Source organism: Phyllobates terribilis, unplaced genomic scaffold, assembly GCF_046119375.1.
Source record: "Phyllobates terribilis strain yellow unplaced genomic scaffold, ASM4611937v1 Scaffold_4__5_contigs__length_816908805, whole genome shotgun sequence".
In the NCBI taxonomy this organism is placed as follows: Eukaryota; Metazoa; Chordata; class Amphibia; order Anura; family Dendrobatidae; genus Phyllobates; species Phyllobates terribilis.
This window is the reverse complement of record NW_027362764.1, coordinates 166,136,458-166,164,249: the sequence shown is the minus strand read 5'-3', so window position 1 is coordinate 166,164,249 and position 27,792 is coordinate 166,136,458. Positions and strand designations below refer to the sequence as shown.

The 27,792-nt window shown below is 41.0% G+C and overlaps 1 protein-coding gene across 1 annotated transcript in view; it reads left to right on the top strand.

Annotated features, from left to right (window-relative positions):
• Positions 1-27,792, top strand: part of SKAP2 (src kinase associated phosphoprotein 2) — a 363,025-nt gene that overhangs the window by 20,748 nt on the left and 314,485 nt on the right. Inside the window, exon 2 of the mRNA XM_073677891.1 lies at positions 23,267-23,372. Coding sequence (XP_073533992.1) covers positions 23,267-23,372 — 106 coding nt within the window. The remainder of the gene's footprint in view (positions 1-23,266; positions 23,373-27,792) is intronic.

The following is a 27,792-nucleotide window of genomic DNA, read 5'->3' as shown; positions in this document are numbered from 1 at the left end:
GTGTTACCACCTCCAAAGAAAATGATGACCTGCCAATCACGCTGGCTGTTGCGGGTAAAGAGGTGGCAGGTCTGCGCCCCAAAACAGGTGTGACTGCTGTCCCCCCAGTCACAGAGGATGAAGAGGCCGCGGATGCACAAGATATGGCAGACGGTGGTTGGCCCGGCCGGCTAGGCCGCATTGTAGCACACTGAGCTTCCCACTGCAACTTATGCTTCATGTCCATGTGCCGGTTCATGCATGAAGTACTCAAACTATGTATTTTTTGGCCTCTACTTAGCTTTTGCTGACTAATGTTACAGATAACACGAGTTGGGTCATCTTTATCGATCTGAAAAAATGCCCAGGCTATGCAAGGCTTAGCACCCATGCGACCTGAAGAGCCACCACGACTTGTGGTGAGAGGCAGAGTTGTGTTTGAGGATGCAGTTGTTGACGTGCTTCCAGTACTACGTCTCTGTCCAGGAAGGCGCAACCTGACCTCGTCGTCACTAGCATCTTCCTCCACCTCCTCTGCTGACCTCATCTCTTGGCTGACTGTGGGTTGATAGTAAGTGGGATCTCCAACCTCATCATCATCACCCTGTGCGTTATCACACCCGTCGTCCTCAGAGCCAACCTGTTCCTGCCCTGACAAAAAACTAAAGTTGTCGCTCCAATCAGGTATTTGAGTCTCATCATCGTCTTCCTCATTGTCTCCACCAACAGGAGTTACAGTTTGGGAATGAGGGTCTACATTATGGTCAGAACCTTCTGCGTCTGGTCCTGGATCCGACTCATAAAGATTCTGGGCATCAGTGCAGATCATTTCCTCGTCTGGATTCACAGAAGCGCTGGAGTCGACCTCTGATTCCCAGGCTATAGTATGAGTAAACAGCTCTGCAGACTCAACCATCTGTTCTACCTTATACTCAGACGGGCAGCTGGAGATTTGGGAGCTGTGAGGAAGCAAGTGCGATTGGGGTGACACCTTTGAGGACTGGAGTATTTGTGATGTTGAAGTTGATGTGGAGGAGAGCCCACTTAAAGGAGCACTTGATATCCGTTGAAGCACCTGCTGTTTTTGTGCCTCATCTGGAATTTGTAGCGATTGGCGTGGCCGTAAGAAAGGGATCTTATCACATTGTCCGCTAAAAGAAGTAGACATTTTAGTTTGGCTGGAAGATGGTCTTTCTTCTGCAGATGTTACTGTTGCTTTAACACCTACCCCACGGACACAACCTTTTTTCCCCTTCCCAACACGCCTATTCCCCTTTCCACCAACAGCAGGCCTTTTTCCACTCATTTTGGTGGTTAACTAATTCACAACTCTGGAGTTGTTTGCACAAAAAAACAATGGATGGGAACCGAGCAGAGCTGAGTGGCCAAACTGTGGTATTAGGCCAAAACTATTGGCTGGGTTAGATGGAGAAAAAAATTATATTCGATTTGCAACCTGATGGAGATCAGTATAGATGGACTAATAGAACAAGTCCCACACACAGCTAGAAGCCCAAATATTTTTTCAGAGGTAGATGCAGAAAAAAAATATATTCAGTTTGCAACCTGATGGAGGTCAGTATAGATGGGCTAATAGAGAAAGTCCCACACACTGCTAGAAGGCCAAATATTTTTTCAGAGCTAGATGCAGACAAAAAATTATTTTGAATTTGCAACCTGATGGAGGTCAGTATAGGTGGACTAATAGAACAAGTCCCACACACTGCTAGAAGGCCAAATATTTTTTCAGAGCTAGATGCAGAAAAAAATTATATTTAGTTTGCAACCTGATGGAGGTCAGTATAGATGGACTAATAGAACAAGTCCCACACACAGCTAGAAGCCCAAATATTTTTTCAGAGGTAGATGCAGAAAAAAATTATATTCAGTTTGCAACCTGATGGAGGTCTGTATAGATGGATTAATAGAACAAGTCCCACACACAGCTAGAAGCCCAATATTTTTTCAGAGGTAGATGCAGAAAAAAAATTATTTTTAATTTGCAACCTGATGGAGGTCAGTATAGATGGACTAATAGAGAAAGTCCCACACACTGCTAGAAGGCCAAATATTTTTTCAGAGCTAGATGCAGAAAAAAATTATATTCAGTTTGCAACCTGATGGAGGTCAGTATAGATGGACTAATAGAACAAGTCCCACACACAGCTAGAAGCCCAAATATTTTTTCAGAGGTAGATGCAGTTAAAATTATTTTTAATTTGCAACCTGATGGAGGTCAGTATAGATGGACTAATAGAGAAAGTCCCACACACTGCTAGAAGGCCAAATATTTTTTCAGAGCTAGATGCAGATAAAAATTATTTTTAATTTGCAACCTGATGGAGGTCAGTATAGATGGACTAATAGAGAAAGTCCCACACACTGCTAGAAGGCCAAATATTTTTTCAGAGCTAGATGCAGATAAAAATTATTTTTAATTTGCAACCTGATGGAGGTCAGTATAGATGGACTAATAGAGAAAGTCCCACACACTGCTAGAAGGCCAAATATTTTTTCAGAGCTAGATGCAGAAAAAAATTATATTCAGTTTGCAACCTGATGGAGGTCAGTATAGATGGACTAATAGAACAAGTCCCACACACAGCTAGAAGCCCAAATATTTTTTCAGAGGTAGATGCAGATAAAAATTATTTTTAATTTGCAACCTGATGGAGGTCAGTATAGATGGACTAATAGAGAAAGTCCCACACACTGCTAGAAGGCCAAATATTTTTTCAGAGCTAGATGCAGAAAAAAATTATATTCAGTTTGCAACCTGATGGAGGTCAGTATAGATGGACTAATAGAACAAGTCCCACACACTGCTAGAAGCCTAAATATTTTTTCAGAGCTAGATGCAGAAAAAAATTATATTCAATTTGCAACCTGATGGAGGTCAGTATAGATGGACTAATAGAATGATGCTATGCCCAAAAGATTTTACTTCACTAGGTGCAGTAAAAAAATTGGTATTCTATACACAGGTGGTATATCTTGCAACACAGATAGGCTACTCCACTGACTAACACACTCTGCAATAGGCCAAAAAGGATTAGCTTTGCTAGATTCAGCCAAATGCTGTGAAAAAAACTTGCACAGCACTGGCACAGACCTGCCTGGCAAAAACTGATAGGAACTGATGTAACCTAGTCCTGAAAAGGACTGCAATTACAATTAGTCTTTACTCCCACAATCTATCTATTTAAGAGCACAGACCTGCCTGATAAAAGTCGTAGGAAATGCTGTAACCTAGTCCTTAAAAGGACTGCAATCACAACTATTCCCTACTCCCAAGCTATCTGTAGATTTGTACGAAAATTGGCTTGAAATTAACAAGGTATAGCGCACACAGCAACAGCGGTGCCGTCTAACACGCAGCTGCAGCAGTGAGAAAATGGTGGCGACGGGGAAAATGGCTTGGTCTTATAGGGCAAGGACATGTGACATACACTGCCAATGACACATGCCCTTGCTTGTGTGAAAAACAGCACTTCGCTCCGTGTGTGCGCTGCTGATAGGCTGACAGATTGCACCTCCCCACTGCAAATGCGGGAAAGAGAAAAAAAAATGGAGATCTTCATTATTCCTGCAGAGATCCATCCCCTGCCCCTCCCCCCGCCCCGCTGTACACTCAAACTGCGTATTAACATTAATTTTCATCATTACTGAGAAAAAATCCAGTTACGCTTTTGGTGCACGAACAGTTATCGAACATAACCTCGAACAGCCGAATTTTTCTCAAATCGTTCGTGTTCGCCGAACGGCTCGAACACCGCCCAAAACAGCTCGAATTTGAGATTGGCGAACAGTTTGAGTAGAACAACGCTCATCTCTAAAAATAAGAATATAGGCGGGGATTTCTTGGCATTCCCCGGGCGCCAAGCATGTGAAAACCAATTTTTATAGCTACACATTTCTCTACAAGCAGACCTCTACTATGGGCCATACAGGTATGTATAGATTTACTTTTCTATAACCTGTATACCCATATTATATCTCATATCTCCCAGGGGGTGACAGATTCCCTTTAATTAGACAGTAAGACACAATAGGAGTGGTGTAGGCTGCTGCATAAATATTTAGAAATTAGACTTACCTAAAACAGTGAATAATACTGAATGTTATCTGTAATCTGGCAAGTTTACATTGAAACATAAAATATAAACTAATATTAAATATTGTTTACAAATTATAAATAAGGAAATTGGAGAGAGTTTCAAGGAGCGGTGGGGCCCTTATTGCTTCTCTATATTGAAACTACCCAAATCCTATTTTAGTGGCTAATAAGTATTCAAAGGCTGACATTGAGCCACTTTTTAAACACAACCAAAAGAAATTTTTTTTTAAAGGATATTATAGATCATTATGTGTAACAATTATAGGGGGTGAGACTTTGAATAAAACTCATTTTTATTTTTTCTATAGAACGTATTGTCACCCTAATGAATATGTACAATACCTAATATAGTCCATTGACAAGTATTGTGCTGTTTTTGGGAAAAAATCAGACCCTATCTTATAATTCTTGGCAACCGTTTTAGCTATAAGTGCTGAAGGTTCAGCAGTAGAGATGAGCAGATTAGGCAAAATTAGAATTTGCCTGTTTGTGCTGATTTTCCTGGGAAATTAGATTTTTAGAGAAGATATACTCAATGAATTGAATGTCTCTCATTATGTACTTGGGTCTGGAGAGACATAAAATGCAATAAATAAAAAAAGTACCTATATTACCGCTAAACTCTCCGACCCTCCACTCCTCACCATCACTCATCCGATGTTCATTACATCTTCTTATGAGCTGTGAGTGTTGTATCTCATAACTTCACGCTAGGCTGGAACTTTTGGGTCCAATGAGACCCTGGAGGGTTCTACGCAAGTGAGCGATAGATTACAATGTCATGATGTCATGACATGTGCCAAGACCTTATATGTGCATTTGTAGAACCATCATGAGCCTCATCAGAGAAAGGAGTACTAGCCTAGCGAGAAGAGGCCTGGGGATTCAATGCTTGCAGTGCTGATAAAAAGATGTGATCAGTAGCAGATAGGAGTCTTTGCCGAATTGTAATATTCGAGTAGAATACAAATCCATTCGAATATATTTGCTCATCTTTATTCAGAAATCATGCCAATGTAGTTGGCACCAGACCGCTAAACCCAGTGTGTGGCTTCCATATTCAAGGGCCGATGCCCCAGATGTCTGGTCGGTTGCCCCAGCACTCAGGGCAAGTGTCTCTTTTAATTGAAATTTTGTCAATATGATGCTAATACAGTTGGATCCTGTGGTAGAGCTGGTAAACATAAGATTCCTGCCTTACCCCTCTTCTTAAAGTATTCAGTGGCATGACCAATTCTCATATAATACTACAAATGGATACTGTTTACATTCTGTAGAGAAGGGCTAAAGACTTGTATCAGATGAGATGAAAATCAGCTGAACCTGCTGATTTTGACCGGTCTGGCCGACCATCTGATGTGCATCGGGGCCTCCCAACTCTTCCACTACAGTTGATGTCGAGGGACAGGAATATCGGCCAGTTAGAATTTCAGCACAAGGTTCTTTTGTTTTCAGGGGAGATAATCCGCAGACAGAGATGTCTACTAGCAATTTTCTCCTTTCACCCATTAAAAACATACGAATGCCGGGCGCGATAGCTGTCAGCCGAATGTTCCTTCAGCAGACAGCTATCTATTGTGTATGACCAGACTAAGGTTTTCATCAGATCATCTGTATAATGATAAATAAGCACATATCGATTCAAATTAGATTCAAATAGAAGCATAAAAGAAAATGAGTGTGTAATCGCTTTTTATAGAAGCCAAAGTTGATGAACATGAACGATTTAATCCATAACGAATATATTGGTTGTAAATTAACAACAAACCATTGTTTTAATTGAAAGGAAGGGGAGAACGGCACATCCAGTCTTAAATAAAAATCTCCAAACTTTAATAGAAGTTCATTTTATTTAAAAACTGTGAACTGGTGAAGTCATGGACGCGTTTCTGGTGCACAATGCTCCTTTAGTCATAGTCATTGCTTTAAAGTGACCAATGACCGTGTCTTATCATTTTAAATGAAGTCAACCATGTTTAAATTTTTGTTTCGACAATTGAAGGAAAGATCTTTCAACCAGATCTTTGAAAAAATATTCGCAGATGTTTGTTGATCGTCTGTGTCATTAAATATGAATGGCCAGTTTGAATGTATTTAATGGCCGATATGGATTAAATTGGCTATGGCTACATCTGTGTCACGCTGGTTCACCCGACCATGGTATTTTTCCATATTTCATAATCCGTATGACCATCTTTAGTATCATCAATAGTAAACAAACACTTCTATATGTCCTCTGTTTTGGTTTTTCTAATCTTTTTGTGACTTGTTTTGCTCAATTTCCGCTGATTATTACAACTCTTTTTATTTTCTCTTCACAAGAAAAAAATCTGAAGTCGTCTGAAATACAGCCGCTGTACTAATCTTTCAAGTTCCTCTCACTCTCACTACTTCTACCAAAATTCAGATAAAAATATGAGGTTACAATAGGAAAATATGAGGTTGCACCTGTTCATTTATGATCTTGTCTTCATGTATGTTCAGCACCATGCTTTCTGATCTGCCAAGGATTTATATCTTTCATCGCTTCTCCCTGTAACCTGCAGTTGAGATTTTGTGCTGAACTGATAGATTTATTATTACATACTATATGCTCTTTAAAGCTCGGCCATGAAATAATATATTTAGCAGAAGGGAGGAGTCCAGTAGTAGAAGAACAGGCACAATTCCTTAGCTGGCTATACTCATAAGATAGCTGCTGGCAAAATGAGTACTTAACATTAAGCTGTGGGCCCCCAAGATGCATGTTCAGGTCACGCACGTGCATGATCATTATCTCTACTGCTGAACAATGGCTGGTATTGCTGTGATCATGGGAAAATACTTATGGTAACAAAATATCGATTTATGCTGTACTAGGTCAATGTTCTTTCTTATACTAGTGCCCAAGATTACCCTTGCCAGTGTGCTTTGTGAGTCAAGTTAGGAACTTCAGAAATAGCAGGGCAGATGAATATTAAAAGAGAACAAGAAGTGTTGCAATAAGCCAATGTCATGTCTATGTGAGAGAAGGTATCAATAAAACTTGAGTAGAGGAACGAAAAAGGACATCTGTCTTAACCACTATTATTCAAAGAAAACAAGAGACCCTTGTTTCAAGGAGTAGTATATTCTTTAAGGAGAGCTTCATGAGTAATGTGGTTATGACCCACTGTGACATATTGCAAAAAAGGCTACAGAGAGATATATTGCTCTCAGACAAAAATAGAACTGGACAGATTTTGAGCAAAATGACATTGTTCATAATCTTCAATAATTATGCCATGCTCCACACAGGGGAGTATAATATGTGAGATCGGCATGTACAGTTCTTGTATTTGTAGCTTTGTGTTCCATGTTGTGCTTTTTCATTCTACATTTCTGGAAAATAGAAATAGCACCAACTACTCAATATAAACAGGGCACATAGAAGTGACAAACCAGGCTCTGAAATATCCTGAACTTGATGTGTTTTTGAACATTTTGGAATGCTCACTTGGAAAAAATGTAAGAGTGTGGAAGAGTCCTGGGATGTATGACAATGTGGCCCATCCTAGGATCAATACCGTGCACTATGAAAGCCTTTGGTCTTTAGTTTACTTTCATATAAAAAAAAATCAGAATGGCAGAGGTCCTCTCAGCAGATCAAACTGGACAGTTTTTGTTTTTATTTTATTCCTGGTGCTCCCCTGATTCTGTTTTTTTTTTAATTTGATGACAGTTTTATGGTCTTTATCAAGGAGGCGTTGCTCACAGAGTAATTTTGCAGAGCAGTCTAAAGATGCGTGAGCAAAGAATTTTCACTAAATAAAAAGGCTTATATCTCTGGTGACCGTATGATGAATTAAAAAAAAAAAGAATTCTCAAAGGAGCAACAGGAGTAAATTAAGGGCAAAAACTGGCCACTTTTGACTTGGTTGCAGGTGCTCTTTAAGAATATTTATCATGAAATAAAAAAGGTCTGAACAAAGCTAGAACGTTTTATGAACAAGCTAAAATATCAGAAAGACCTTCATTGTAGGATACCTATCCACAGCTGGGGGTCAGGCTGCTAAGACCCATATTGAGAATGAGGAACATTAGTGAACATGTGCAACCGCTGCTCCATTTACTGTTTATAATTCCTATAGAAGACAGCTAAAAGACAGTTAATGAAGCAGGGGTTGCATATTCTCACTAAGATCCCGATTCATGAAGACTGGCGTTGTTCACACTGGTCTTGATGAGGGGCTGCGCTGCAGTCAGACGCTCCTGATTCATGAAGAGATGCATGCCTCTTCATGAATCTTGCGTGCCTCATGAGTTGCGTGCGCCTCCCTGTGCTACGCCTGAAGAGATATGGTGTCACACCCGCATCATGCCCCTGTCCTTCCCCAGCTCCGTCCATTTTGGTGGAGCTGGGAGAAACTGCTGTGAAGGGCTAAGGATATGGACATACTGTCTACGTTTCCCTCTTGAAGAAACCAGCTTGTCCTAAAATGTTATGTGATGTATAGTGTGACTTGTGATGTGATTTAAAGGCGTTAGCAATACTGATAGTGTGTGTAGTTTGACCATAGCAACAGTTAGATTTAATGTTTGGGACTAGCCCAAAGTGGGAGGTTATGAGTTGCAGGGAAAGTGACAATTTCCTGTCAGAGAAACTGACCCGGGCCCTGGAGTGCATGGCAAGTGGACGTAAAGGTCCAAGGTGAGCAGTGCCACATTCTGGGGTGTCCCTATGTGAGAGGAGACCAAAGGACAGGGATAGCGAGATCCAAAGCAGAAGTGACTAAGAGACAGAGTGACCTTTCCGGAGATGTGTCCTGGAAGAGGACACCTCACAGAAAGGCCTAAAGTTTACAGCTCACAAGGTAACGGGCCTAAACAGGACTGAGTACGTGAGACGAGTAAAGTGTCCCTGGTGGAAGTTCCAGAGCGTCATCATTATCAGCCATACTGGCACCCTAAAGGGAAAAGAGGACGCAAAACCATGGACAAGTAAACTACTCTTGTGCAGCAGGACTGTAGTGTTAAAGCTGGGTTGTTGTGAAGTAGTGAGAAACAGTGGACATAGAGAACAATAGAGAAACGAAGGAAGGAAACTGTGTGGAAAATGCTTTCAGTTGTAAAGGAAATGTTCATAAGACTGTGTGCCTGCAATCTTTTGTATATATTCCCTACCAAGTTCCCATTTAGTAAAAAGTTTAGTTTTGAATAGTGGTCTCCCTCATTGAACTGTGAAACATCTGGTCCTGGAAAATCAGCAACATCGGTTACATGCGGCCTGCATGGGCGTAGCACTCTCACAGCACAAGTCCACATACCCAGCCAGGTCACGCACTTTCATGTAGTGATGGGTGCCTCCCCCAAGGCTACCACCGCACGTCATGTTGCAAAGGCGTCAAATGTTGCAAAACTTAGACGCAACTCTGAGTTGGGCTTAAATTTTGCAATTTTTCAAAGCTTTTAACCCAGAATTCTGGCATGAAAGTTTTGATGAATTTGGAGCTTACTGCATACAACCTGAGATGCAGACAGAAAAAATCAAACAAACAGAAGTGTAGTGCTGTGCTCACATCTTCTGAAGATTGGATTAGCCAAGCATAGCAGCATATCTTTCTTTCTAAAGAGATGGTGAGATGATTGCATGGGGGCAGGCACACCAACTGAACACGAGAAACAAACCCTGCTTAGCAATACTAATGTTCCAGATTCCTTGAAGTTGGCATCTCGCCATGTCCTGACTAGAGATGAGCAGATCAATCCTCGGAGGATTGAGTTTGATTTGAATTTCCTGAAATTGGCAGGTTAACGCTAAGTCAAACATTTTGAAATTCAATTTGTGGTTTGCAAAAAAATAAAAAAAACTTGCCCTGGAACATTTCTCACACTGCTTGGATGAAGCATCAGGGAGCAGGCTAATGTCATTTTGGGTTGCTGTGCAGCAATCCCAATAGTTCTCTGCATTTATGAAATTTTACAGATTATCATACCTGGTATCGTATTGATCAGTACCTGAGTCATCACAGAGCACAGTTTTTACAGCTGAGTCATTTTCCATCTCATGCATCACTGGGTATGGCTCTCTCTTCTGTAGACTGCAAACTCTTAGGGTCAGCAGGAACCTCTCTCTCTCCTGTACAGTGTAACCTCTTATGGTCAGCGGGGTCCTCTCTGTCCTGTAGAGTGTAAGTTCTTATGGCCGGTCCTCTCTGTCCTGTAGAGTGTAAGTTCTTATGGCCGGTCCTCTCTGTCCTGTAGAGTGTAAGTGCTTATGGTCAGCAGGGTCTTCTCTCTCGCCTGTTTAGTGTAAGCTCTTATGATCAGCGGGGTCCTCTCTGTCCTATAGAGTGTAAGTTCTTATGGTCAGCAGGGTCCTCTCTCTATCCTGTTTAGTGTAAGCTCTTATGATCACCAGGGTTCTCTCCCTACTCTTCCCCACGTGGATTTTCATGGATGCATGATAACATTCTGACTGTCTTTGAGGCTATTTTTTCCCCTATAGAACACGAACCCATTTTCAGGAAGGAGAGGTTTTCTGTCTTTTTATGAGGAGTTTTTTTGTCTTTTTCGAGACTTTTACATTTCACTACACTTTCTAGTGCTATTCTATATTATGTGTTAGGTTTCTCATCATGTACAAGTGCGACTTCAATGCCGTGTTACACTGTAACTAAACTGTGACAGAAGCCATATACCAGTAATTTATCCTTTAAAAGCCCTTCAGTTTTTTATTATGCCCAATTTCCACCTTATTCCTGCTGTGATCAATCATTTCTAAAATTTCAGCTTAGCACTCAACAGCAAAGTAGTTAAGAACTCCATCTAGTAGAAATTGTCACCAGCCTGGCAACTTAGACAGAGTATTCAACAATAATGTTGTCTGAAGCCTTTACTCTGTTAACCTCTTGATGTGGTCTACTTTGGACTACAGGATGCAAAGTTTTTATTGTCCTTTTATCTTTCCCAGATGTAAAAAACCCCACAACTTTTTTCATGTTCTGTGAGAATTAAAAGTTTGATCTTTGCAGGACAAGTCACATTTTTTAATTCCCCAGTTTGGGATGTACAGTTTAACTTTTAACATTTTTGGAAATATAATGGAGAAAAAAACAGCAATTCTGCAATTGCTGGGTTTTATGGTGATCATTATGCAGCATAAATTTAAAAAATCTTTTTGACATTTTTTGGTCCCAGTAGGGGAACTTGACCAGTGTTTCATTTAAGCTGGCCAATCTGTTAAGGAATGAATTAAAACATCATACTAATTAGGTCAATGAGCCCATTAGGGCTCATACTCTTCTGTGAGAAAAACGGACAAGTGTAATCCGACAAAAAATCGGATTGCACTCTAATGTTATTCTATGATTGCCTGCTCATATGTGATTTTTTTTCTCAGCTCAGACCAAACTGAGAAAAAAATATCAGCATGCTGTGTTTTGCCACGTATATCAGACGAGATTCGCCAATTCAAGTCAATGGGTGCGATAAAAAAATCGCACGGCACTCGGACATGGCACAGCACTCGGAAAGTCCTCACGCTAAAAAAATATCAGCATGCTGTGTTTTGCCACGTATATCAGACGAGATTCGCCAATTCAAGTCAATGGGTGCGATAAAAAAATCGCACGGCACTCGGACATGGCACAGCACTCGGAAAGTCCTCACGCTCGGGCTGATGTCAGTGAGGTGAACGGAGTTCATTGGATATGAACTCACTTAATTTGCCAGGTGCCACTGGAGTTGGCGTGTAATGTACCTTGTACCAAGGTAAAGGGCTGTGTGTGAATCAAATCAGGAGGCCTGGCCAGCTTGACTATTGAGAGAAGCATCTCCACCCACATGACTTCTTAAAGGTGATTATAATATAGCACATACTGCTTTTAAAATACTTTTCTGTGATGCCACATCAGGCAGAATATAGAGTGACGCCTTTTGCTTTCCGAAGTAACAGGTTAGTGGGTCTTTGGGGGCCAAAAACGTCCAAACAAGTTCCATTTCATGGGGTTACCCCATTGGACAATCCCAGCTAAATTTGCACTTCTTTAGGACTATAAAGTTATGAGTTGGGTAAAGAATTATGCTAATGAAAGATTTTTTTTACTTTAGCTGGAAAAGAGCAAAATAACTGAGGAATGTTGGAGTCACTAGTGCTGGAAGCCTTTCATGCAGCCACACTACATTCTAATAATCAAAAATTATCCCAGGTTTATTCGGGTGTTCTAGATAGAAAATCCTTAAAGAGGACATTTTACCAAATTTTTCATGTTGAACTGGATACAGGATGCAACAGAGGCAGCAAAGTGGATTTTTTTTATCTTGCTTCTCCATTGCGGAGTTATTAGCATTCAAAGTACTTGACACCTCATGAGTTAATTTTTGAGAAGTTCAAATGGGTGTTATCAGATAGTTTTCACTAGGGGCATGTACTTCTTCACCCTGTATAATGTTGACAAATCATAAGCAGGCAGCAACCCTCAAAGGAAAGAACATAGCCGCAATAGCTTAAAGCACGTTTTTTAGTTGGTAAGATGTAATGATACAGATCTGATCTCGGTCTAACCACCTGCATGGGTGGAGGGGTAGTGCAGCTAAGTTTAGTTGTGTCACATTACAAATCTTTCTATCAGCTCTCCTCTCATAGCACTGTCATCTCTGCTCCTCCCCTCACACGGTCTGTCTAGAGCTGAGACCTCAAGCTGTCAGTAACCAACTATACTTATGTACAGTACAGACCAAAAGTTTGGACACACCTTCTCATTTAAAGATTTTTCTGTATTTTCATGACTATGAAAATTGTACATTCACACAGAAGGCATCAAAACTATGAATTAACACATGTGGAATTATATACTTAACACAAAAGTGTGAAACAACTGAAAATATGTCTTATATTCTAGGTTCTTCAAAGTAGCCACCTTTTGCTTTGATGACTGCTTTGCACACTCTTGGCCTTCTCTTGATGAGCTTCAAGAGGTAGTCACCGGAAATGGTCTTCCAACAATCTTGAAGGAGTTCCCAGAGATGCTTAGCACTTGTTGGCCCTTTTGCCTTCACTCTGTGGTCCAGCTCACCTCAAACCATCTCGATTGGGTTCAGGTCTGGTGACTGTGGAGGCCAGGTCATCTGGCGTAGCACCCCATCACTCTCCTTCTTGGTCAAATAGCCCTTACACAGCCTGGAGGTGTGTTTGGGGTCATTGTTCTGTTGAAAAATAAATGATGGTCCAACTAAACGTAAACCGGATGGAATAGCATGCCGCTGCAAGATGCTGTGGTAGCCATGCTGGTTCAGTATGCCTTCAGTTTTGAATAAATCCCCAACAGTGTCACCAGCAAAGCACCCCCACACCATCACACCTCCTCCTCCATGCTTCACGGTAGGAACCAGGCATGTAGAGTCCATCCGTTCACCTTTTCTGCGTCGCACAAAGACACGGTGGTTGGAACCAAAGATCTCATCAGACCAAAGCACAGATTTCCACTGGTCTAATGTCCATTCCTTGTGTTCTTTAGCCCAAACAAGTCTCTTCTGCTTGTTGCCTGTCCTTAGCAGTGGTTTCCTAGCAGCTATTTTACCATGAAGGCCTGCTGCACAAAGTCTCCTCTTAACAGTTGTTGAAGAGATGTGTCTGCTGCTAGAACTCTGTGTGGCATTGACCTGGTCTCTAATCTGAGCTGCTGTTAACCTGCGATTTCTGAGGCTGGTGACTCGGATAAACTTATCCTCAGAAGCAGAGGTGACTCTTGGTCTTCCTTTCCTGGGGCGGTCCTCATGTGAGCCAGTTTCTTTGTAGCACTTGATGGTTTTTGCAACTGCACTTGGGGACACTTTCAAAGTTTGCCCAATTTTTCGGACTGACAGACCTTCATTTCTTAAAGTAATGATGGCCACTCGTTTTTCTTTACTTAGCTGCTTTTTTCTTGCCATAATACAATTTCTAACAGTCTATTCAGTAGAACTATCAGCTGTGTATCCACCTGACTTCTGCACAACACAACTAATGGTCCCAACCCCATTTATAAGGCTAGAAATCCCACTTATTAAACCTGACAGGGCACACCTGTGAAGTGAAAACCATTTCCGGTGACTACCTCTTGAAGCTCATCAAGAGAATGCCAAGAGTCTGCAAAGCAGTCATCAAAGCAAAAGGTGGCTACTTTGAAGAACCTAGAATATAAGACATATTTTTATTTGTTTCACACTTTTTTGTTAAGTATATAATTCCACATGTGTTAATTCATAGTTTTGATGCCTTCAGTGTGAATGTACAATTTTCAAAGTCATGAAAATACAGAAAAATCTTTAAATGAGAAGGTGTGTCCAAACTTTTGGTCTGTACTGTATGTTGTGCTCAACTTGCTGCAGTGAGATCAGAGCATACTTTCATTACATCTCACACAGGAGTAGTCTAGAACAGACAGATTTCTCATGTGTGAGACATAATGATAGCCCTGATCTAGCTGCTGAGTGATTAGAAGTTGCCTGAGCACAGTAGACATTAGTGTGATAACTTGCACATCTCTGGACAGACTGTGGGGGATGGAGCACTATAACAGATGTGACATGCTATGATAGGAGGCAAAATGACAGAAGTGTTTGTATTATAACACAGATAAACTCAGCTGTGCTGCCTCTCCCCCCACACTGACTCATGCAGGAGGTTAGACCAGTACATCAGGGGTGTATCATTACATCTCATACACGAGAAACCTGCTCTAAGCTTTGGTGAGGCGTGTTGTTCTTTCTCCTGAGTGTTGCTGCCTGCTTATGATTGGTCAACTCAGCATCATACTGTCACACTGACACTGCGTACAGGAGGTCAGGGGCCTAAGCTGACCCTAAGCTGGGGCCCTGACAAATCCCTCTACCCGGAGGTACTGTTAAAGGTACAGAGGTCCAGGCCGCCAGCGTAACCCCTACCTCCTGAGGATCCCTGCACCTCAGTAATCTAGTCCTGAGAAGGACCCCGATCACAACAATAGGGGACAGGAAATAATATGCCAACACACAGTACTTAGACGAACGGGAGAGTACAAGGGTCAAACCAAAAACCACCTTGCATACAAAAACTACACCACAACTACAGAGGGAACACCAACGGGAAAGGAGATAAATGATAAAGCGAGGAAGGGAAAAACCACACCAAATACACTTAGTTCAGAACTCCAAATACCACGATCCGCTCTGTTAGTCTGTATGAAATGCGTTCACCGACACTTCCCTAACAGACCGGCAGGCATTTGAAGGAGTCCCACTACTGCAGCATTGATTGCAGCTGGGCGAGGCTGGACCTGTCTAGCACAGAGAGAGAGAGTTAACTCCCTCACTGCCGAAAAACACAAAACACCAAAAACTCAGCTGCGAGTTGTCAGGCTGTGTAATCGTGACGATCTTCGTGGCGACACACCCGTGACACATACAGGGGGAAGAAGTTTTCACTGGGATGTATACTATCTGATAGCACCAACTTGGACTTCACAAAAATTAACTGACTAGGGGCCAAATACTTTAATTGTTAATGTGCCCACAACATAAAGGTGATAAAAAAAAAAAAAAAAGCAAAAAATGTTTTACTCTGCTCTGCAGCCACTATTACCTCCTCTGTCAAGTTCCACATAAAAAATTTTGTGAAAGGTCCTCTTTAAATTAAAAAGAGATGAACAAGGGTCTATTTTCTAGGTCAGTCACATCCTTTTTGTGAGATGCGACATGGTATTACACGTGCCCCATTGTGTTTATCTATAATTTGCAGGTTCCTGATTTCACTTTTCAGGCCCAATACCAGGAGGCCTCACTCTCCACCTTTAAAATTCCTACCTGAGAGTATTCATCACTGTGTAAGCATGCACATTAGGCATAAGCAGTTTATCACAGCAGTTAAGATTGTCTGAGCTGATCATCCTATTTCATTTTAAAGTCTTTTCCTCTGCTCTATTTTACCCAAGTGCTTGTGGTACATTTTATCTCTATTTTCACAAATCATTTCTCTCTGTAATTGACACTAAGTAATTTGTAAATGGTATGTTATCACTTATCTGTGCTCCGATCCCTCTACGCTTGTATTAACTGTTCCTTTAAGTATTGCAGTACATTTTCCCACTGGAGAGAGCTTGCAGGCAGTCAGGATTGCTAATGTAAACAGTAGCTAAACAAATATTGCTATCTATATTCGGAAGGAATGTCTTGTTAACATTTTTGATACTTTTTTTTCTTATCTCAGCTAGACTTTCCTGGTGAACCTGATTCCTGAGCTAGTTTTCCTGCAGATTTTTCTGGCACATGATGTTAGCCGTTTGTGGAAGACAATACAGTTAGGGACAAAAACATATGAAGTCACAAAAATGACAGAATCAATGTTTCATGTTTATAAGATTGTCGACATGATGTAAAATAACAGGTACCGCTTGTCATACAGTGGGGAAAATAAGTATTTGATACACTGCCAATTTTGCAAGTTTTCTCACACAAAGAATGGAGAGGTCTGTACCTTTTATCGTAGGTACACTTCAACGGTAATAGACAGAATCTAAAAAAAATCCAGAAAATCAAATTGTGTGATTTTTACATAATTAATTTGCAGTTTAATGCATGAAATACGTATTTGATCACCTTCCAACCAGCAAGAATTCTGGCTCTCACAGACCTGTTAGTTTTTTTTTAAGAAGCCCTCCTACTCTGCACTCATTACCTGTATTAATTGCTCCTGTTTGAACTCGTTACCGGTATAAAAGACACCTGTCCACACACTCAATCAATTTATGATTTCATGAGGAGAATATGGACTTATAGTACGTCCGAGACATATATCGTGTACATGTCAGAGATTCCCAAACCAGACCGCACACTGTCCAGTATCCCGATCTGTTCTGGCCTCACAGGGTGGGGAGATACGTAGAATATCTGGTAGGAAACAGATAGTACAGCTGTGCTTAGTCTCCACACGAAGCAGGGGCCCGGCTGTATCCGAAGACACCAGAACCGCCTCCTTAGAACCGTCCATTAAGGAGTTATGACCCATCTGAAGTTTTGGAGTTATTATCTGTCAGGGGCATGGTGAGGGGACTCAGGTTCAGCCCAGAGGGAAGGAGGGAAGTTGCCCAAGGGAGATATAAGCTAGAGTAAGGCCATGTGGCTCTCTCTCTTTGAACCAGTGTGGGGCCACGTCAGTAACTGAGTGGGCCACCTCTTCTCACTCCCTGTACCTTCCTGAGCCCAAGAGGACAGGGGGTGTCTGTGTAAAACTTTACCAATCTGACCTTACATGTCCCTGAGGGGTCCATATCACGTGATCCATCTGACGTAATTGTGACGTCAGGCGGGAGGTTTCTGTGTGGATCCTCCACACCCCTCTTCAGTGCAAAGCAGGAGATTTGATTTGGCTGGGTGAGAGGCCTCTGAAGGGCGGTCTAAGGGGGAAGATTCGCCTTGTGGAGAATGCCAAATCAAATCTCCTGCTTTGCACTGATGAGGGACAAATGACTTGAAACATATGTCTGGAAATGGAGTGTCTGGTTTAGCTTTTCATCATCAGGTGGCAAGCCCTGTAAAGGGTCAATATTGACTTTTAGGATTGCAAAATGCAATAGATGGCATCTCAGTTCAAGTCCTCTTGCTTTCTGAAAAGACTATTTACCAATTTAAATTCCAAGAGGAGCATTGCATGGACTATATGTCTATTTAGATCGGTTTGACGCTCTCCACAAGGAGAAAAGTTTCCCCCTAAAAAGATGCTAAATCCATTTTATCAGCACTTTTACACTGACTTGAACTTCATATGTGACGGCTGTTAGCTTAGTGAAATGAAATAAGCATAAAAATTGTAACAGCGCTCGGACTGTCGGCTATGTGACAACAAGGTGGACTGCGGATGGACAATGGCTTCCTAAAAGTCTTCTTATTTAATCAATAAATGTCATTTGTCATGGGTGTCAGATTTTGTACACATTTTCTGAAGATTCTGTAAATTCATTGCAGTATTCTAAAAAATAAAACTCATAATACAAGTCATATCTTTCTAAGGTTACTTTTAATCTGGGAGTAAAAAAAAAAAATCCCATATCTTTAAAAGGGTTTTCTGGCTTTGGAGAACCTATGCCCCCAGCCACATTTTTTTTACTCAATTTGATTTTAGTAAATAATTCTATTATACTGTATATTATATTAAAAGTAACATTGTACATAGCTAAGCAAGTCAAAGGGTTTTTTCCTGTCCTTTACTCACCCTCACTGGGTCCAGCAGTGAACTTTCGCTGCTGCTCCCAACATCTGTTGTCTGCTAAGTTCACACATCATGGTTTTTTCAGCGTTTTTTGCGGCAGATTTTTATGAAAATTTTCAGCTGCCTTTTGCAGTACCAGCAAAGTCTATGAGAAACCAGAATTTTCTGTTCATACATCTTGTTTTTTTTTTTGTTCAGTATTTTGTGCCTTGGTTGGGTTTTTGGAAAATAGAGTATGTCACTTCTTTCAGTGTTTTTCCAGCGGTTTTTCACCCATAGAAAGTAATGAGTGGTGAAAAAAACGCTGAAAAAATGCACCAAAAACTCAGGTACCATTTTTTTGAGCGGTTTTTCAGCATTTTTTATGGCAAAATAGAATGGGGTTCTTTTTTTCACAGAACTTTATGTACATGCATAAATAGAGACAGAAGGAAAGTGAAAAAAATGCTGAAAAAACGCACCAAAAACGCATAAAATAAGCACCAAAACTGCAAGAAAATCTGCAGCAAACCTCCCTTGAGAGATCAGGCTTTGCTGCAGATTTGTGACGCAAAAAAACCATGATTTGTGAACATAGCCTTAGTGTCTGCAGCGCTGACGTTGAATCGACATCATAAAGGGTGGTCCTCCACTCAGAACTCCCCTCTAGGTGTCATAAAGGAGAGTAAGGGTATGTGCATTACAAGGTCGGCCACTCATTTAAATTTCTTTGAACTAATGTTACATTTTCTTTGCAGTGGCCATTGAGGTCTGGACGCATCTTTCCCTCATTGATGAGGCCACATGTTTATGGCGATCAATTGATTGCCTTGCAGGTTCTTTCTCTTACAAAAAAAATAAGATGCCATATATATTCTCTGGAGGACCTGCACTGTAATAGAACGACTCAGGCAGCAATCCACAAAGAAACTATGCTTGTATTACACGTCTCAACAATGAAATAGCAACACTATGCAACTTAACAATCATGGAATTCACAGGATGTCTAGACATGTTAATGATATGGAAATGATGAAAAAATGAAAAGATTTTCAAAACATCTTGATTTATTCATTAACGAGTATGAGTGCCACACTCAGAAATAAACGCACTTGCACGCCTTGGCTGCTACCACTAAAGTTATTAATGAGTGTCTGACAAATTTTCTGCCACACTGAATGCACTTGGACATGCAAATCATCAAGATCCGCTGCAGACAGCTCCCTTTGCATTTTTTTAAAATATTTCAGTGTAAAAATGAAAAATACAATTGTGGAATTGTTTTTTTTTATTTTGCATTCCTCCATAAAAATAAAATAATTATAAAGGCTATCCAATAAATTATTTATGCATCAAACTGGTACCAATAATGGATGCAACTGATCCCACAGATGCAACTGGCTATGTCTATGAGCTTAAAAAACATTTATGGGCCTTGGAATGTAGTGACATAAATTATGCTTTCTATAACACATTTCATTGCACAAAAATGTAAAAAAAAAAACCTAAATATTTAGCACCACCTCAAATGGCATGTTATTTTCATCGCATTACAAATAGTGAAAAGAACCCACAAAACTTAGTGTTATTCCCACAATTGCATTATTTTTCCCAAAGTACAATAACTATATACTTATTGTTAATATACAGACTAAGACACACATGTTTCTTTCCACCTTTGTGTCTTATATCATCTCTACATGCCCTACTGTGCATCCAAACTGAATGAATGGTCTTATTTATACATTGCTAAAACTGCATTTCCCAGCAGCACTTGCTTATCCACAGTGCTGCAGATCCCTCCCTCTTTCTCCTGTGTGCTCCTAACTAGCCCAATCTCTCTGCTTTATCATCAAGCTGATCTACATGCAAAATTTACCTTATGCTTCTCTACACTCCACTGTCTGGTCCTGGACAGTACCCTGCCTGACCAATTTTATCTTCTTCATCTGTATAAATATAGCTGCCTGTGTTTTTATATAATTGCTATCTGGTTTCTCTCAGAGCCCAACTTTCTTGTATTTCAATGGAGCTTGTAATTACTAGGCAGTGTGGAGCTGTATTTGTTGCCTGCCTCTGCCAGATCAGCATGGCGAAAGTCCAAATGCTGCTCTGTCGATGCATATGGCAAAGAAGGTTATCTTTTGTCACATGCATCAACAGAGCAACATCTGTAGTTTTATATCACTGTTCTCCCCCAGCAAGCAACAAATAACTCAATTCCTCTCAGCTTCTCTATATACAACCCATCTTGCACCATAAAACTCCTTTCAGTTCACTATGCACAGCCCCATTGTTAGGAGGGCGGTTGCAAACTACTTTAATTTAATGGAACGCAACCGACCCCGGGGTCCGCAATGCAGCCTGGAGGACTGCTGCCGAACACTTTCCGGGTGGAAAGGAAAGCGACAACTTAAATATTAAACCCTTCCGTGTTTCTCCACACTGGAACGGGTAGAGCAATTCGCACTATCTCCGTTAGCTGCATGAGAGATAGGCAGACAAAAACTATCTGTAGTCCTGTTACAGCACAGGGACTACAGTGGCGGCGCTAGGATGCGTGTGCGACTGCGCCAACGGGTACACGTGCCCCCCAGCCAGTGTGCTACCGGACTGAAGGGTTCAACTCCACGTGACGGACAGGCGTTAGCCGTGCACAGGACGTCTGCAGGCTGCTCGGGGTGATAGGCGACCCCTTTGGCTGAGCCAGGCTGCTAGACGAAGCTACCTGCCTCTATGGAGCTAACCTGCCTAAGCGACCTGTGCTAATTAGCCGAGCGAACTCTGGCATCGGCAGGTCACGGAGTGAACAGCTAGGGAGCACGTGGAACAGAGTTGTCCACACAACGGCATCACTTGCTCAAATGATCTGAGCGCGTTGCCATGTTTGTGGGCGGGCCTTTTAAAGACTAAGCCCTGCCCACCGACGCGACATTGGTGACGTTACCCGTGGACCACTCAGGCGGTGCCAGGTCACCGGGTCAGGTGGGTGCCAACCCACCAATCATGATCCGCCAGGTCACGGACATGCTTAGTGCGGCAAATCCTGGACTTAGATTCCACAAGCCCTGTCTCCCTCTGCAACCCAGGCTTAACATTGCTAGGCACAAATACCTGGAAGATAAACAGTGCTTGCCGATCAGCTAGGCGTTGAGGCTGATGGTGATGCTGAGCAGAAATGGGAGACCACAGAAGGTCCTGGACCCTTTTCAAATCCAGCACCAGACTGATGCCTAACACCCATTCTGCAGTATATCACTCCTTTCAACCCCTCTATATGCAGCCCTATCATGCAGCACCTGCAATAACCAGCACTGCTGAAGCTTCCTGGCATGAACTTTGCACTGAAATGATGGCTTCCCCCCTTCCAGGGATATGATTCCTCACAGTAGAAGCTCCACTATGGGCACATCCCTAAGCAGAGCTATTCTGCCAGGATGCCAGTTGAGAGAGGCTGTGCTGTGCACGATCAACCAGTAATATTGTAATTTCAGCAAAATGGTTCCAAAGGCAACAGGAGGCTAAATAGAGTCGAGTCTGGAAGGCCATGCTTTGGGGGGAGAGTGATCTGTGCAACATGGGGAAGATATTAAACTGAGCTATATTGGCACAAATGAAAAAATGTATGTATACTTTTATTACAAAACTTTATTTTTACTTTATTAGAAGATTATTAAATGCTTGGGTTGTTTAGGCATCAATCCCTCCACACTGGCTTTAGGGGGTCAGATGCACCTTAAAGGAGTATTCCCAACTCCAAGATCCTATCCCAATATGTAGTAGGTGTAATAATAATAATATTAGCAAATACCTCCAATCAGAAATGTAGTACAGTTTTTCTGATTCGCTGTGTCTCTTTCCTCTCGTGCAGGTATTGCAGGTCCTTAGGTATCCATGGGTACCACCACTAGCAACTAGCTAACTAACTGTCACTATATCAGTGGTCATAACCATAGATACCTAAGGTCCTGCAATGCCTGCACATGAGGAAAGAGACATAGTGAATCAAGTGAATCAGAAAAACTATACTACATTTCTAATTGGAGGTAATTGCTAATATTATTATTATTACACCTACTACATATTGGGATAGGATCTTGGAGATGAGAATTCCCCTTTAAGGGAAAATTTTTGTTTAAAGTCTTTGGTTCTAAAAATGACAATGGATGATTTTAGATATGGAACAATGTGACATAAACTGTTGGGGTTGTTAGTATTTGAGTAGAATAAAAGGATGCATTATGTGGACCAGTTCTCAAACTGTGAGGTGCCCACTAGTTGTTGGTGAGGTACGGCTGGGAAAGCAATTTCATAGAAGCGATCATCTTCTACACAACCCTTCTATGGCTACAACATTATTTAGTTTAGCGATATAACTGACTCACTGTGTACTTGTTACAATGTTATATTGTGTTCAAAAGGCAAAGATTTCCATTACAGATAGTGAGGCCAAGACTTCATCTTGTTTTATCTGATAAGACCCCAGGAGAAAAAAATTGAGAAGCCATCATATAGACCAGTGTTTCCCAAACGCCATCCCTATGGCCCCCAACACGTCATGTTTTCAGGATTTCCTTAGTATTGTACAGGTGAGAGAACTGGTGGCAATTTCTGATGCCATGATAGTAATTCCATCACCAGTGTAATAGCAAGGAAATCCTGAGAACATGATGTGTTGGGGGCCCTGAGGACTGGAGTTTGGGAAACACTGACATAGACAAATAGCGAGGATGTTCTGACATTTGTGTATTCTGACATTTTTGCACAATTTTTGTTGTACTCAGACAGATACATGACCACAAATTATTAAAGTGGAAAAAGAACAGTATAAGTTCAGTTCTCCTCTTTTGGAAGGTAGCAATTACAGTAATAAAAGATGAATGCTACAAATTACATTTTCTAGCATACCTTGATTGCAACTACTTTTTGAATACTGAAGCATAATACAAACCATCATTGGAGATACAATGTAACAAATATTTCCGAATTTCACTTTCTTTTCATTCTAGAATTGGAAACTTATCTGTGTGATGTCTTAAAAGGAGAAGCCTTATCCAAAAAGGCAAAGGATAAAAAAGATTTCCTTATAAAGAAGATAAAAGACATTAAAAACAAGTATGTATCAATAGATTATTTAATTTATTAAAACATAGATAATATACACATGGAAACATATTTAACATCCAATTTCACAAACGCATTAGCTCCAGGCTGGCTTACCATCATGAATATGGTTCGAATGATGCTTTCAAACATGATAATTAATTCCAATCATCCATTATCTACATGTCGACATTATCCAATTTCTGACATTATTTGTGACACATACTGATCAAATGTGCACACATATTGACTGACCTAATGCAAATTTTACAGTTCTAGCAAAATGGCCAAATATCATTTGTGTAACGTTCTTCATATAACTATTGTCACTTGAACAAACATGTCACTTGGCTTCAGAGAAATAAACACTTCATTATTCCCTGTCTAGCGAGACATAGTGAACATACTGTATATATTCTATTATAGCTACTATGATAAACTATATGTATGCTGTATTAGCAACATATTGTGCACGGCTGTAACAATACTTATACAGATTTTGTCCAAATGCTGTTTTTTAACACTTAAAATAAATTCATAGTTTAATAGTTTTTATGGTTGAAGTCCATCGAGTTCAACCTTTAGCCTAACATGTTGATCCAGAAGAAGGCAAAAAGCCCATAAAGCAGATTCTAATATAACACCCTTTTAAGTCGCCTCCGTGGGCAGGGGGTCTGGTAGTTCTCACCTCAATATGGCGCAGTGCCTCCACCCAAATCTTGCTGGGAGCTGTAGTGGGATGCAAGAGGGTGTTCCTCTTCTGCCAGGGGTCGACTCGGGAAACCCCTGTCCACACTCCGCATACCTTCACAAGAGATGAGGTTGGAACAATTAACAGGTTTATTCATGAAGAGGGTATATGATGAATATGGTGTAGCAGGTAACAATAAAACAAATAGTATTACACAATCTACAAATACTAATACAATATAGGGCTTTGCAGTTAACCTGAATGTTAGGGGTGACGCTTCCCTTTTAAATCGTAACAAGCACACTCCTAACTAATTCTGATTAAACTGTAAATGGCTGCAGCAATGGAAACAACACAGTTCAACGTTGGGACCCAGTAGCCGCGGGTGATGGAGCTCTTGCAGAGTCTGTTGGTGCCCGTCATGCTATAGGAACAAGATCGCCTTCATTTACTGGTCCAATTATAACTCCAAGTGTGTTGAACTACAAGTATCAGCAATGCTTCTTTATAGATAGTTCTCATATACTTGTCCCCAGTGGAATCACAAGTCCCAGCAAGCTGCTCACTCTTTGATATGGAATTTCTGCAGTCACACAGGGTTACAGCCTGGAGATTCAGGATTCAATTGTTTAGGGATGGAAGGCAGAGTTCTTCTTTATGCAAAGCCAGGAGGAGGTAGACAACCCCGGATAACCTGGGTGGTCTGTAGTTGTGGTGCAACTCCAAGGCTCACTTTCTTCTCACATAAAGCTGCAGAACTATCAATCCTCACACTGTGCTCTCCTTTTGGATCACTAGAGTCTCCTCTCAGTAATGGATGACAGCCCTTATGTTCTCTGGTAATGTCTCCTCCTCCCCTCTTTTCCAGCTCAGCCAATCAGTCCTGTCCTATGCTGCTGCTCCTCTTCTTCCAGGTGGCCAAGGCAATGCAGCTAAGTGAGGGGTAATGTCTGTTACTGAGGAACACTGTCTGTCCCTATCAGACTCAGTCTTTGTACACCAGTCTGCCCTCACAGGGGTTACACTAATTTCCCCATATTAGTAGAAAAAATCCTTCCCGACTCCACATACTGCAATTCAACTTCCTATCACTGAATTTAATACCAATAACCATAAATATTTTTCAAGAAAGGCATCCAGGCCCTCCTTGCCCTTTGATTGTGAATCAACCATTACAATATCATGTGGCAGAGAGTTCCATAGTCTCACTGCTCTTACATTAAAGAATCACCTTCTGCGATTATGATTAAATCTTCTTTCCTCTAGATGAGGAGGATGACCCCTTTGTCAACATTGCAGGCCTAGGTGTAAAAAGATCATTAGAAAGATCTCTGTACTGTCCCCTGATATATTTGCACATTATAATAAGATCACCTCTAAACGTTTGTTTTTCCAAACTGGCTGGACTGGTTTTCTGACTTTGTATTGCATTCTAACCATTCCCTTAATAACCTTGGTTGCTCTTCTCTGCATCCACTCTAGTACAGCTACATCCTTATTATACACCAGAGACGAAAACTGTACACAGTATTCTAAATGGGGCCGCACTAGTGACTTGTATAGAGGCAAAACTATGTTCTCATCATGAGCATCTTTGCCTTTTTTAATGCATCCCATTATTTTATTTGCCTTGGGAGCAGCTGCCTGACACTGATCACTAAAGTGGGGTTTGCCGTCCACCCAGACGCCCAAGTCTTTTTCAGTGACAGTTTCACCCAGTTAATTATACGTTTCATTTCCTCTGCCCAAGTGTATAACCTTACATTTATCTACTGTACATTAAACTTCAGTTGCCATTTCTAGGCCTAAGTATCCAGTTTACATAAATCCCTTTGTAATATAAAATTGTCCTCCTCTGTGTTGATTACTTTGCAGAGTTTAGTATCATCTGTAAATATTGTAATTCTACTCTGTATGACTCCTACAAGGTCATTAATAAATACGTTAAAAAAGAGGGACTAATACTGACCCCTGTGGTAACCAACTGTTAATTGTTCCATTAATACACATCCTCTGCTTCCTGTCGCTGAGCCAGTTGTTAACTCAGTTATGCATATTTTCCCCTCATTCCATTATTCCCGTTTTATGTACCATCTTTTTGTGTGGCACATATCAAATGCTGTTGAAAGGTCCAGATAAAATTCATGGCATTACCATGGTCCAGTCTGGAGCCTACCTTCTCATAGAAGCTGATCAGATTAGTTTGACCGGAACGATCCCGCATAACCCATGATGATGTTGGTTCACGAGGTTATTCTTATTGAGATACTCCAAGATCGCATCTCTTAAAAATCCCTGAAGGATTTTACACACAGTAGTGGTTAAACTTACCAGACTATAATTTCCAGGCTCAGATTTTGTTACATTTTTGAATATTGGCATTACATTTGCTATTTGTCAGTTCTGTGCAGACCCTATTATTATGGAATCCTTGAATATTAGAAATAATGGTCTACACGCAGTACTTAATTCTTGTTGACTCTGCTGTGTATGCCATCTGGGCCCGAGGATTTGCCTATTTTAGTGTTTTTGAGGCGTTGCTGTACTTCCTGCTGAGTTACACAGTTGACATTTAATTGAGAATTTACGGTATTTCTGATCATGTCATCTGTCATGGGATTTTCTTGTGTAAAACCTGTAGAGAAAAAGGCATTTAATACATTGGTCTTCCACCATTTCTCCCAGATTATTTTTGTGGAGGCTGACACTATCAATTTTGAGATTCTTACTGTTATTGATACATGAAAGCTTATTATTTTATTATCACTATTACCCAAGTGACTTTCAACCCGAACTTTCTTTCTGTCCTATTGGTAAAAATTAGGTCTAGAAGGGCGTCCCATCTTGTTGTGTACTACACTAGTTGTGAAAGATAATTGTCTTTCATTATTGTCAAAAACCTGTTTCCTTTGCTGGACCTGCAGGTTTCTACTCCCCAATTTATATCAGAGTATTTGAAGCCCCCAATAATAATTATTTCTTCCTGATTTGCTGCCTCATCTATTTGCTTTATGAGGATATTTTCTGACGCTTCCATTATATTTATGTTTGGAGACTTATAACAAATCCCTGTCAGTATTTTATTATTCTTTTGACCTCCCCTTATCCCTACCCATAGGGACTCTACATTTTCATTGGCCTCACATATACGATCATTCTGGATGAGTTTTAGGTATGATTTTACATATAAACTAATGTCACCGTCTCTTTCATAACCCAGGTCACTATTTACACCATCTTTCCCTCCTGTAAAGTAATTGTCCTCCCCACAGTACCTAGTTTAAACAGTCCTCCAGCCTTCTAGCCATTTCCCCCCCCAGCACAACTGCACCATGCCCAATCAGGTGCAGCCCGTCCCTAGTGTAGAGCGTGTAGCCTACAGTGAAGTCGGCCCAGTTCACCAGGAACCTGAAACCCTCCTTCCTATACAAATTCCTGAACCACTTATTCCCCACCATAAGCTCCTGCTGCACATTGTACAGGTAGTATTTCAGAGAATACTACCTTTGAGGTCCTTACCTTTAGCTTTCAGCCTAATTTGCTAAAATCATTTCTAAGGACCTTCCACCTACCTCTAATTTTGTCATTGGTGCCAATGTGCACCATGACCACTGGGACCTGACCAAACCCTCCCAGTAATCTGGCAACCCGATCTGCAATATGCCGAACTCGAGCACCAGGAAGACAACACACCATTCAGCAATTCCAATCTTTATGACATATTGCTCTATCTGTTCCCCT